This window comes from Syngnathus scovelli, chromosome 11 (genome assembly GCF_024217435.2).
Source record: "Syngnathus scovelli strain Florida chromosome 11, RoL_Ssco_1.2, whole genome shotgun sequence".
Taxonomy (NCBI): Eukaryota; Metazoa; Chordata; class Actinopteri; order Syngnathiformes; family Syngnathidae; genus Syngnathus; species Syngnathus scovelli.
In genome coordinates, this window is record NC_090857.1 from 7,247,841 (window position 1) to 7,260,667 (window position 12,827).

Sequence of the window (12,827 nt, forward strand, 5' to 3'; positions counted from 1 at the left end):
TGATTAGAATTTTTGGCACTTGCAGTTCTTGAGCGTTCACTTTATGCATTCACTGAGAGGAGAATGAAATGTGACTTTTGTGATTTTACATTACAGTTGAGCATGGTGAGACAAAGGAAGGATGGTGACTCGGTGGAAGGGACAGATGGATCCAAACCTCCATGGAAGGTCTTCCTGACTGTGTGATTGTTTTTCTGCTCTGTGCTTTATTTTGTTCAAACATTCATGTCTTAAAGGTGATTTACCTTCAAATTGTTTGTATTCGGACAGGCTGTTTTTTTAAAAAGCTTTGGCCTTCTGCTTCAACAGCAGGGTGATTTGTCATTAAAAAAATATACACAAGCAAAAAATACAAGCTGAGAAGAAAAAAAAAAAACCCATCATGGGCACTTTGAGTCTGTTTGGAAGGTTTGATTCTCCCAAAACAAACTAGTGAGAGAATCACCTGGTGTGTTTAATTGCACCACTTCAAACAGTTTGCTTGTAGTACTTTTTTTTTTTTCCCGTGTCTGTTTTTGTGTTCATGATCCCGGCAGTAGAGTCCAAATAATTTGGGCTGCCCACTGTGTTGCCTGTCTGAATATGTGTCCCTTAAGATCTGCTCAATTAATCAACTTCTCTTTGAGCTGTGAAGAGTAAAGAAACATCAAAACAACAACATGGCAGCGTAACCTCAAACACCCATCTTTGCATAAACTCGCCACAGTCAAATCTAGGCCATCCATTTTTACCAAATATATTTGTTGTCAACATGAACATGTTCAAAATTGCACCACACAGACCAGAACTTATTTCTACCACCCGAATGCGCTCTCATTTCCATTAATTGCGTGGGTTTACCTTGCAGAGACTCCCCAACGGCTCCATAGATGTTCACGAAGATGGCAACCGGGTATCTGAGCTTCAGGAGCTCCTGGACAGAACCAGTAAGGAACTGGCACAGACCCGCGAGCACTCCGCCTCCCTTAACGGTCGCGTGGCCGAGCTGGAGGCCGAGCTGGCGAGCGCGCGGCGGGAGTTGAGTCGCAGTGAGGAGCTGTCAATCAAACAGCAGAGGGAGCAGAGAGAGGTGAGAAGCATCAACGTAAAAATCTATAATGGTGTTGTCGTGGAAACGAGCTACGATGCGAGGTGAAGCAAAATAAGATAAAAGGTTAATAAAACATTGTTCATTATGCTTCACGGGAGGCTAATAGCAATCAATCCTGCTAAAGTTGTGAATAATGAATGTTGAACCTTGATTTTCTGACCTTGAAGGTCTCATTAATCTTACGCAATGGATATTACACATCATTTAGATGAACTCCAGCCAATAACGAGAATGAATTGATACAATGTAGCCTATGAAAATAATTGAAATACGATTCATGTATAATTAATTAAAAGTGGATGTTGGAAATTAGTACATCTGAAATGATCATGCTGTCAATCCTACTTGTATTCGACCCACATATTACACTAAAAGCCCTTTTGGGTTTGTGGTTGTCTCATCTTGCAGAGAGAAGACATGGAGGAAAGAATAACAACGTTGGAAAAACGTTACCTTGCCGCCCAGCGAGAAACCACACACATCCACGATCTCAATGACAAGCTGGAGAACGAGCTGGCCACCAAGGACTCCCTGCACAGACAGGTAGCGTGATGGACAAGCACCGTCCGCTTAATATGAATAAAATATACACATGGTCAAAGTTGCCAATCATAAGAAAAACACACTTATAGCTAATGGCGAGGGGTTGGGGGGGGTTCATAGCGTAGGAGGTTCATGTAAAGTGTTGGGTGAATCTGAGTTCACGTCCCAATCGGGAATTCAAGCAACATCCTCCACATCCTTGCCCTCACTCTGCACAACTGTCTCCTGTACACGTGTGTGTGCGTGCACGTGTGTGTGTGTTTGTGAGTCAGAGTGAAGAGAAAGTGCGCCAGCTGCAGGAGATGCTGGAAATGGCTGAGCAGAGGTTGGCTCAAACTATGAGGAAGGCTGAGACGTTGCCAGAGGTGGAGGCTGAGCTGGCACAGCGAGTAGCAGCACTGTCCAAGGTTACACACACACACACACACATATACTGTTTACATTAATGCACGGTCATTGAAACTTGATAAGTACAAGAACGTAAAGAGTCAGCAATTTGCAAATGTAAAACGTATTGCAGTGGAGCAGTCAAAGATGTGTCGTCAATTTGACACGCCGCAGCGAACGAAGAGTGTGTATTCGACAATTTCACTTTGCAAGGCCTTTCGAGAGCGACCTGTGTGCAGATGAATGAATAAATGTCTTCCCTTTTAGGCTGAGGAGCGTCATGGCAACGTGGAAGAGCGGCTCAGACAGCTGGAATCACAACTGGAGGAGAAGAACCAAGAACTAGGAAGGGTGTGTATGTGTGTTTGTGTAAAAGAATGTGTGTGCGTGCCCTGCAGGATCTCTCTGACCTCTTAGTGTGTGTGTGCGTGCGTGCATGTGTGTTGACTGATGCTTCATATTAGTGGGATGCCTCGCCTCTGTGCTCCCTCATGCATACACTAACACACACACATCATTTTCCTGGTTCATTGTTGCATGAATTTGAACCAAATCCACATATTGTCCCTGAGACTTGCTCGCCCGCCCCCCTCCCCCCCAAATATGAGTGATTTGCTGCTATCTTTAGATGAATTCACGCTAGGCTAATTTTTCCCTCTCACTGCCATTGTTCGTCTATATTTAGTCAGCGGCGCTCTCTGAGAATTTCTCTTTTGTATGTCTCACTTGATTTACTTCAATATCCTCTTTACTGCCACGCAAAAATGGTTGTAATTTAAAAAAAAATAAAAGCGTAAACAATTCAAAGAGAATAAAGCGTGGTCTTGTCTGCGCTCATCAGGCTCGTCAACGGGAGAAGATGAATGAAGAACACAACAAACGTTTATCCGACACCGTTGACCGTCTTCTCACCGAGTCCAACGAACGACTGCAGCTCCATTTGAAAGAACGCATGGCTGCACTGGAGGACAAGGCGAGGCCCATGCACTTAGTTTTGAATATGTCATTTTTTTGCACTTGATTTTGACAAAACGTCATCATCTTTGTGTCTAGAACTCTCTTATTCAAGATCTCGAGAATTGTCAGAAACAGTTGGAGGAATTCCATCACACACGGGTCAGTGCTCTTGAATCAAATCTGAAATTGATGTACCTATTGGAATAATTAATCATTTAGTCACAGAAAGGAATCAAATACCGCATATGATTCATTTTTTCTATTTTGTATTTATTGTATTTCCTTTTTTAAGAATTCTCTTTCCGTGCAGGAACGTCTGATTGGCGAGATTGAGAAACTGAGAAACGAGATTGACCATTTGAAACGTCGCAGTGGGGCATTCGGAGACGGAAGTTCAAGTCACCCTCGGTACGCAATCTTATGTAGTGATTCGTTAGACAATCTAATGTCACTTGGTGTAGCCATTTTACACTACTTTGGTGACCTTATTCTGAAACATGATTGATTTTTGTCTAATATCACCTCAGGTCTCATTTGGGCAGTGCAAGCGACCTTCGCTTCTCTGTGGTGGAAGGCCAAGATGGCCACTACAGCACGACTGTGATCAGGCGGGCCCAAAAGGGCAGACTCTCGGCGCTACGAGATGACCCAAACAAGGTGCAAATAACATTTGGTATTTTACCCAAAGCATCATGATCCACACTCTAAGCAGGGTGGTCCAAACAGTTTATACATGTTAGTGTTCTGACCACATTTTGTTTTGCGTTTACGTTTCTGCGTACTGCCTGGTCTTTGATGAGGAGCTCCACGCAGGGATCTTCATGCCTAACTTCATTCTCTACTAACCTCTCTTTATCTGTCCCTCACCTGCTGACATGGACATGCTCTCTAATGTAAGTCCCTTGTTCATTCATATTCATACAGAAACTACCCTCGAATGTACCAGTTCATTTTTTTCTTTTGTTACATCATTATTCATCCATGTTAGTGTGTTTATTTGCTCAATGTGTGTGTGTGCGTGTGTGTGTAGGTTTGTGGCATGTTCGAACAGGACTACCCTTCGCTGCGAGGGAGCGTCAGCCACCTCCTCGGCAGCGACATGGAGGCCGAGTCCGACCTGGACGACGACGTGAGCTCGGCCATGCTCTCCCCAAGCGGTCAATCGGACGCTCAGACCCTCGCTCTGATGCTGCAGGAGCAGCTTGACGCCATCAACGAAGAGATAAGGTGACATTGTGCAGTGATGGAGAGGAGACACTCAGCTAATATTTCTCGTGTGGGACGCGCAGGATGATCCAAGTGGAGAGAGAGTCGACTGACCTGCGCTCGGACGAGATCGAGTCCCGCATGAACAGCGGCAGCATGGACGGACTCAACGTGACGCTTCGGCCACGGGCGCTGCCCACGTCGGCCACGGCCCAGTCCTTGGCGTCGTCCTCCTCGCCGCCGACCAGCGGCCACTCTACGCCTAAACATCACGCACGCAACACCAGTCATCATCTAGGCATCATGACTCTGGTAAGAATCACACAGTTCCTAAGAAAGAATTATTATATATATTTTTTTAATCATGTGTTTTATTTACCGGTAGCCAAGCGACTTGAGGAAACACCGAAGAAAAGTTGCAGTGAGTCAACTTGAACATTTTGTCTCTTTGCTGCCCTCTCACCACATCCATAAATAAACATTATAATTTTTTTTTTTAGTCACCGGTGGAGGTGGACAAGGCGACAATCAAGTGTGAAACCTCGCCTCCTTCCTCGCCGCGCAGTTTACGTCTAGAAACTAATTTCGCCCAATTCACCGGCAGTCTGGAAGATGGACGAGGGTACAAACACGTTCACTCGACACCAAGTGATGACGATTAGCTAATTCACGATCATGTTTAATTCCGATTCTCAGAGGACTCTGAATCCCGATGCTTGATGTCCAGAAAAAAACTAAGGCCAAGCTAAATCCGAGCTAACATTATCATGCCTCATTTGAACTGATTGCAGAAAGCAGAAGAAAGGTATAAAGTCATCGATTGGCCGATTGTTTGGGAAGAAGGAGAAGGGGGGTCGAATGGAGCAGACCAGGGATTTTACCAGGGATGGACAACCTCTACCAGCGTTAACAGGTAGGCTCACACCTTGACCTAATTATTTGTCAACTTTGATCATTTTTGTCCGTAAATGTCTTTCAGACTTTGACATGGCTGTTGGAGACACTATGACGCTGGGAAAACTGGGCACCCAAGCGGAACGGGATCGCAGGATGAAGAAAAAGTAAACGCTTACGTTAATCTCCTGACATTGTAGAATTTTTTTTCAACATGTACATGTTTGATAATCCTTTTTTTTTCCCCCTTTGTCTTAAATCCCAGACATGAGCTCCTGGAAGACGCCAGGAAAAGAGGCTTACCGTTTGCGCAGTGGGACGGTCCGACGGTTGTTTCCTGGCTAGAGGTTCTGATTCCACTTCTTCTGTTCTAGGGAGACATTTCTCCTGTTACGTAGACACCGCTTGACCGGTCCGTTCCTTCTCCAGCTGTGGGTGGGCATGCCAGCTTGGTATGTGGCAGCATGTCGCGCTAACGTGAAGAGTGGAGCCATCATGTCCGCCCTGTCAGACACAGAGATCCAGAGGGAGATCGGCATCAGTAACCCGCTGCATCGACTCAAGCTGCGCTTGGCCATCCAGGAGATGGTCTCCCTAACTAGCCCTTCTGCACCTCTCACCTCCAGAACGGTAAATGCACACCTCTGTCAAATGGGCGTATTTGTTTTTAAGTAAATGTGCATACAACCACACTGAATTTTTATTTTCTCAAGATATATGTACACAGAAAACGTTAGCGTCACCGTCCATTTACGACTTTTGGTAATAAGTTGATAACGCCTCACTTTTTTAGTTTACGTACCTTTCCCGGTGTTGTGTCTTTTTCTGCTAATGTGAATCGCATGGAGAAGTCAACACAATAGAAATCCATTTGAGTATTTATTCCATATTATTGATCTTAGCTCCATGGATGCTCTACGGCTTCACTAGGCCCAACATAGTTCACTAGTTGACATCAACATACTCGAGTTTTACTTGAGAAGCACTCAACGTCAGATTTGCTTAAGTATCGGTGAATGGTATCGGCAGCCTCAGTGAGTGCCCGATACCTCAAAAACAAGGCTGAATACCAATACATGTATCGGTACTTTCCCATCCCTGCTTTTTAGCGCAGCACAGTAGGTTACTAGTATGTTATAATAGTCCTAGATTCTACGACGACTGTACCAGTCCATGGACTTTAACTTAGACGTCAAAGATATTGAATAAATGCTCAAACGGCTTCTCGTACGACACACGTGGTAGCGTAGCCTGAAATACACTCCCTCCCTTGGCATCACTCAACACAATAAATGTTTGTTTGTGCGGTTGTGTGTTTGTTTGCGTGTGCATGTGGACGGGGTGGGGGTCATCATGTGGGGAAATACACACTGGCTGTGGGTTTGTTTGTTTGTATTTGTGTGTGTGTGCGTGCGTCCTCTGAGCAGTCCTCCGGAAATGTGTGGGTGACTCATGAAGAGATGGAGAACCTGGCTTCATCCACCAAAGCGGTCAGTACCATCTGGGTGCTCCCCCTTCCTCTACCCCACTCGAACCAAACACGCTAACACACCCCCACTGTCTCTGCCACAACACGCATATGTCCACTAAAAAACGTACACAAAAAAAAAAAAAACACTAACGCCTCTCTGTGCTTGTGTTGGAACTTGTGTTGTGCGTTTGGTTGTGGCGTGTAACCTGTGCTTCACGTGATATGTGCGCTGGGGTCCATGTTTGTGGCACTTGTGTTATTTAATGAGGCATTTTTGTGCGACAATGTGCTTCTTAATCAGCTTGTTCTTTCAACTTGTTTATTGTTCCTGCCATGCTGCCACTCAGGCGAATGAGGAGGGCAGCTGGGCGCAGGTGAGCTTGCTGCTCTGACAAAATGTGTCCAATCACATTTTCACATAAATCCGCTTCCCCCGCACATGAAAGCAATTTGGCACCCCTTAGCTCAGGGAGTGATAGTTGCCAATCCACTCTGCTGTGCAATTTATAATTTGTTTCTAAATACAGGGGCAGCTCTAAGCTGGAGCAAAATGCCTTCCAGCAAGTTGGAAGTTTAATGAATCGGTTTCGAAAAGCTCTTTTCGTAATGTTTTGAGGAAGAATATGCAAAATAAAAAAGTTAACCACCAAGTTAATATTCAGACATCAAAACTAAAAATGTTAACAATTAATGAAAGAGAATGATTTACATGTTGTTAAATTAAATAACATTTTTTAAATTTTCCCAAATCATTTTGTCAAATTTTATACACCATTCAAATTTCAATTGAATGAAGACAGAAATCTAGAAATGTTTTCATTGGTCCAACAGGAAAAAAAAAAATCCCTTCACTAAGTCTTTGTGTGTTCATATAACTTTTAAAAGCAAATCGTTTTAATAAAGCGCCCAAGTTCCGACAGCAACGTTATTAATAGTTTTGTTGGTTTTCTTGGGGGTTTCTCAGTCGAGTCAGCACCCACGCTATCTGGACCTTGAACCTGTAATAGCTAAATGGATTGCAAGTATGAATAATGGCATTTGCTACGCTTGCATTACCTCTGCTGGCTCGCGAAAATGTTTGTGACTGTAAATAATAAAACAAAGAAAAACCACATGGTGCGATATAACCCACATTTTGAGGTGAATCCCCTCAAGCATCTGTTGCCAAGCACACAGGTTGTGATTTATTAATCACACGTTCACATGTTGAAGTCTTTAATTGTAAAAAATCAATAACACTCCTCTCCTCGCAGACGCTGGCATATGGAGACATGAATCACGAGTGGATCGGGAACGAGTGGTTGCCAAGCCTTGGCTTGCCTCAGTATCGCTCCTATTTCATGGAATGTCTGGTGGACGCTCGTATGCTGGACCACCTGACCAAAAAAGACCTGAGGAGTCATCTCAAGATGGTGGACAGCTTCCACAGGTCTGCAGCATGAATATGTAGCGTTTTAACATGAGAAGGAGGTCAGGGACTCAATCACATGACCCGACTTGTAGATTTATGAAATGTATGAAAATTATGAATTTCTTCCGAACCACTTATCCTCACCAGGGTGTCGACTTGACTTTGACTATGTGATCCCGCCCCCCTTCCATCTGCTTGTGTGTTCACAAGGGCGAGTCTGCAGTATGGGATCATGTGCTTGAAGAGACTCAATTATGACAGGAAAGAATTGGAGCGCCGGAGAGAGGACAGCCAACATGAAATGAAAGGTAAACTTTGCATCAAAGAGAGGAATAAAGCAAACGCGTTTTCGCAAATTGACAGCCTTCTGGCTGCCAGTGTACCACCTAGTGGAAGATATACAGACCAAAGCATGGTAACAGCTGCACTTTACATCTGTCACATAGTCAAGCCAAAGAAGGCCAAAACTCCACACACACACACACACACACATACACACAGAGTTGTGATGCCAGAAGTATTCTAAAAATGTTAAAATGAGGCTATCACAAAAAAGCCATTTCAATCCAAATAGAACAATCAACAGGTGACACAAGCTTATCTGTTAACTTGAATATATCACAAATTAAATTCTGCATTAAAATCCAGTTTTGTCCACAAGACACAAAACACACACAGTCACGAAGCCTGCCCTCTCACCCTTTTGACCTTAAACCGTGGACATGAACTTGGTTCAGCTGTCGTTCAAATCAGACCTCTGGCCTGTTTGGACACGCACACACACACGCCGCCTGTTCCAGCGTGGAAAGTTTACCGACAGCTGGCCTGCAAACCAACAAAGGGAGTGTGCCAGGCACTTGACACTGCACGGACACGCAAATTATCTCTTTATCTCGCTCGCCCGCTTTCTCTCGCCGTCTCCCTCTAAGCTCTCTCCCTCTTTATCGTGGCGCCCAAGCGCATTTGCCAAAACCTCTCTGTATGATCCTGTTCCAGTACGTAAGTATAATGGAGTCACTCTTATTCACTTTAGATGTGTTGGTGTGGACCAACGAGCAAGTGATCCACTGGGTCCAGTCCATCGGTTTGAGGGAGTACTGCGGCAACCTGTTGGAGAGCGGCGTTCACGGAGCGCTCGTCTCTCTGGACGAGACCTTCGACTACAGCAGCCTGGCCCTCATCCTCCAAATTCCCATGCAGAACACACAGGTGCTGACAGACAAAACATATTTTATGAATCAGCGCACGGAGAAGGAAAATACGTGTCGTTCTTACGGATTATGGAAGAACGGAAGTTCTAATGATGAGTTGAATCCCACATTTCTTTGAGTGAAACAAGCCTGGATGAAGCAGCAGTATGTTTGAAACCAGACCCCCCCACCCCCCTTGCTGGCTTCATTCTGCCAGGATTTCCTTCTGCTCCAATTGCTCTCTGATCCGCAGTGAATTCACCTTAAATGATTCCCCAATCGCACGCTGTAGAACAAATGACTCACAGGAGTGGCGTCAAAAATAACTTATGTAAGGGTGCGCTGTCTTTTCAGGAGATTTTTTGTGGCTTTGATTCACAGAAAGAAAAAGTCACTGTTGAGTATGTCTGATGTCACTGTGTTGTTTTGTTTTTCAGGCACGGCAGGTTCTGGACAGGGAGTTCAACAACCTGCTAGCCTTGGGGACTGACCGACGACTCGAGGAGGTCACATAACATGCCTTGTCGCTGATTCGATTCAAATGTTGTTTACGATTGCCTAGCCTCGTCTTCTTCGCGTCCCGCAGAGCGGAGACGACAAGTCGTTTCGCCGCTCTCCATCGTGGCGGAAGAGGTTTCGGGCCCGAGAGGGAGGGGCGGGGCTGGGGATGATGGCGGGCTCCATGGAAACGCTGCCCGCTGGCTTCCGCATGCCCTCCATGTCCATGCCGCCCTCAATGAACCTCATGCCCAAAAAGCAGCTCCAGCCTGAAGGTGCGGACTGAGCACAAGACACAAACTTTGGGACAGGAGTGTGCATGTTGTCTCTACTAACTGCATGCTATGTTCTCTTTTGATAACCACTTTGTGCCAAGCTCCGCCCCCGGCGTCCCCGAGGCTCGACCCCTCAACAGTGCGGACCTACTCATGCTAACTCACTTTGGCTTACTAACTGGAGCCCTGATGCTAACAGGTAAGCTTCAAATTAAGGGAAAGTGCAAAATGTATCATATGTGCGGGTCATTAATTTTTCAATATTTCGCACTTGAACAATGCACGATAACTTTTGTGCTAAATATTTGTCAGTATAAGTCTTAATCCAAAAAAATATAAAAAAAAGAGCCAAATATCATTAAGTATATAGCTTCATTTACTACAGCATAACCATGAACCCTTAATAAAATGAAAAATATTTTCCCTTTGAAATACTAACTTATTTATATGATGGTAAATGTATTGAATAAAAAGCATGATCGCACTAATTAAATTGTAGAACATTTAAACATTTTATAATAATAAAACAATAGGTCATTCTTGAATTTGTCTGGTATTATATTCCGCCCTTGGCGATGAGTCTGACTTTCTTGACCAATCTTTTGTCCCCCAGTGCATTGTCATTACCTGTACGGACACATGCTTGCGGCCTTTTGAGAGTCAAATGCCAAATTTGAAGAGAGTGCTACCTGGGGTGCCAGTGAGGTAGGGGGCTTCCGGCCCCACCTCGCACCTTTCCTTCGGACACGTGCAATACCGAGGCCAGGTCTGACCCTTGAACTCTTGAGAGCGGCCGTTGGCGTCGCTCTCGCTGCTGTAAAGGAGACTCGCCTCTGGACTTTCCCGGTTGAACCCAGTGCTCCCAGTAGCCTTGTCATTGTGGATGTTGTGCCCCCCTCCAAATCTCAGCTGTGAGCCGTCGTCCTCCCCTTCCCGAAGTCTCAACATGGCCGACTCACCGCTACACGTTACCCTTCTATCGGTTATGCAAGGTATTACTCAATGATCGTATCTGGACTGTATATAAAATGGATGACTACATTTTCTATAAAGTATATAAATATATATATTGGAAATATATATGGAAAAGTGATATAATGGCTGTATGAAACCTATCGCCCTGTATTCAATAGTGACTGTTCTCTCACTTTTTCTTTGTCTTAGTGTCGGACCTTGTGTGTCTTTTGCTGGTTGATGTAAGTGTGTGAATTATCAGTGGGCGGAGCTTACAAGGCCTCACAGGTTCATGGGTCCAATTTCAGAATTTCCCTTGCTTCCCTCCTCTTTTGACAACATGCCTCCTTTCCTGTATGACACTGTGTCACCTAGAGTAGAGAGTATGATGTTATATGAAGAGCGTGCGCGTGTGTGTGTGTGCGTGTGTGTGTGTTTGAATGATACGATCATCTGATCCGTGCTATGTGGCTGTTGGGTGTAAACACTGTAGCTCCTCTCTGCTGCTGCTCTGCATCATTTCAGTGATATCACGTGATGATGTGAAATTGCGCCGACCGATTGGCAATTCATGTCCAATCGCTTCCTGTTTAGTTGCCATAGAGACGTGCCAGTCAGTACTTTCGGCTGCCCTCATTCAGTAAGAACACAACATATGAACCAAGTGAAGTGCAGAATGGGTGTAAGATTTTTTTCTTTATTTATTTTTTTTATTTTATTTTTTCCGAGGTGTCTAAAAGGTGTAATGTGCTATGTGGCAGCTATGAGTACTGTGTCTTTATTCCAGGAGTGAAATATTGCTGACATATCAAGATTTTATTATTTGGCTATTCAAAAAAAAGTACTGTATCTATGACAATATATAGACATGAGTAAAGCTGTTTTTTAAAGAGTATTTATTGTATTTATTTTGACTTTTCAAAGTTTCTTTGCTCTAAGAGGAATTAAGTGACTAAAGCCTATGTAGTCTGCGGCTTTCATGGCCAAATCCTGATTGTCGTCATGCACCAGTTGCAGTCTTTCCTCACAGTTTGAATGAAGCTTGGACAAAATGTCACTGAAAGACTTTTGAGCGTCTGTCACGGCATTCCCCTTTGCAGCGCTCTTGTTTTGAGCCTCCTCCAGCTGTTGCCGTAGCAACTTGCCTTCACTCTGCACTTGGGGTAAGTGCTCCTGCGTGGCCTCTTGGTGCGCTACGTCGAGCGAGCAGCTTCTTTTCAGCCAGCCTTGAGTTCTTGATGAATCGATGACGAGGCTGAAACTGCACATTCATTGTTTCCAAAAGTTTCTACGATAGGCGGCAGTCCAAATGAGGCATTGTATTGCTGTTGTGATGTATCTTGCTGCAATAACAAAGGTTGACATGACCGGTCCAAACGTGGAGGCAATACTTTCCAAAGGTTGAGGTGCATTCTGATGTGCTGGAGGATTCACAAATATTGGAACCTGCGGGTTCAGCAAGGTATGCATGATCTCAGCCTAGCCTCTTGTAAGAATCCATTCCATCAGATCACATTGAATGAGTACTGCTACCATTCGCTAGCACTGCTAGCTTAGTTGTCTCTTCGGCTAACCCAGTCTTCAACTCTAGTTGTTCCTTCTTTCTCTTCAAGATAAGCTCCTGCTCCTCCAATGCGTATTTCTACTTCAAAGCAGGAACCCAGAGCCAAGAGTGCATCTCATCGTGCCTCTGCCTTGCACCAAGCAGCTGAATAAGTGGACAAATGACTTGAGCCATAGTGATGTGACTGCACATTTGAGACGCTGTCTTATAGTCAAATGTCATCTTCCTCTTCTTTCCTTCCAAACGTAGCTTCTTTCCCATTGCTGTCATTAACTTTCTTTGCCGCCGTTTGAGTTTGGCCTGACAAACCATTATTTTGACTTAAGTCACCACAGACTCTGGTGGTTGAGTCTGGTTTAGCATTAAACAGCCATTGGATTACAGCTG

General features: G+C 44.6%; 1 protein-coding gene across 8 annotated transcripts in view; it reads left to right on the forward strand.

The window, feature by feature from the left end:
- Positions 1-11,771, forward strand: part of ppfia4 (PTPRF interacting protein alpha 4) — a 30,614-nt gene extending 18,843 nt beyond the window's left edge. For 3 of the 8 annotated variants that reach the window (XM_049733857.2, XM_049733858.2, XM_049733862.2), the window contains 26 exons: positions 97-168; positions 848-1,069; positions 1,499-1,633; positions 1,906-2,040; positions 2,288-2,371; positions 2,862-2,993; positions 3,074-3,136; positions 3,288-3,385; positions 3,505-3,634; positions 4,008-4,204; positions 4,267-4,495; positions 4,569-4,604; positions 4,684-4,805; positions 4,975-5,096; positions 5,163-5,244; positions 5,343-5,424; positions 5,507-5,707; positions 6,505-6,567; positions 6,896-6,922; positions 7,802-7,977; positions 8,170-8,267; positions 8,993-9,168; positions 9,587-9,655; positions 9,736-9,922; positions 10,024-10,121; positions 10,536-11,771. In XM_049733857.2, coding sequence (XP_049589814.1) covers positions 97-168; positions 848-1,069; positions 1,499-1,633; positions 1,906-2,040; positions 2,288-2,371; positions 2,862-2,993; positions 3,074-3,136; positions 3,288-3,385; positions 3,505-3,634; positions 4,008-4,204; positions 4,267-4,495; positions 4,569-4,604; positions 4,684-4,805; positions 4,975-5,096; positions 5,163-5,244; positions 5,343-5,424; positions 5,507-5,707; positions 6,505-6,567; positions 6,896-6,922; positions 7,802-7,977; positions 8,170-8,267; positions 8,993-9,168; positions 9,587-9,655; positions 9,736-9,922; positions 10,024-10,082 — 2,997 coding nt within the window. In that variant the 3' untranslated portion in view covers positions 10,083-10,121; positions 10,536-11,771. Of the gene's footprint in view, positions 1-96; positions 183-847; positions 1,070-1,498; positions 1,634-1,905; positions 2,041-2,287; positions 2,372-2,861; positions 2,994-3,073; positions 3,137-3,287; positions 3,386-3,504; positions 3,635-4,007; positions 4,205-4,266; positions 4,496-4,568; positions 4,605-4,683; positions 4,806-4,974; positions 5,097-5,162; positions 5,245-5,342; positions 5,425-5,506; positions 5,708-6,504; positions 6,568-6,895; positions 6,923-7,801; positions 7,978-8,169; positions 8,268-8,992; positions 9,169-9,586; positions 9,656-9,735; positions 9,923-10,023; positions 10,122-10,535 lie in introns of those variants that run through there. The other 5 variants (XM_049733859.2, XM_049733863.1, XM_049733860.2 and 2 more) reach the window with 5 other exon arrangements.
- The last annotated feature ends 1,056 nt before the right edge of the window (positions 11,772-12,827 follow it).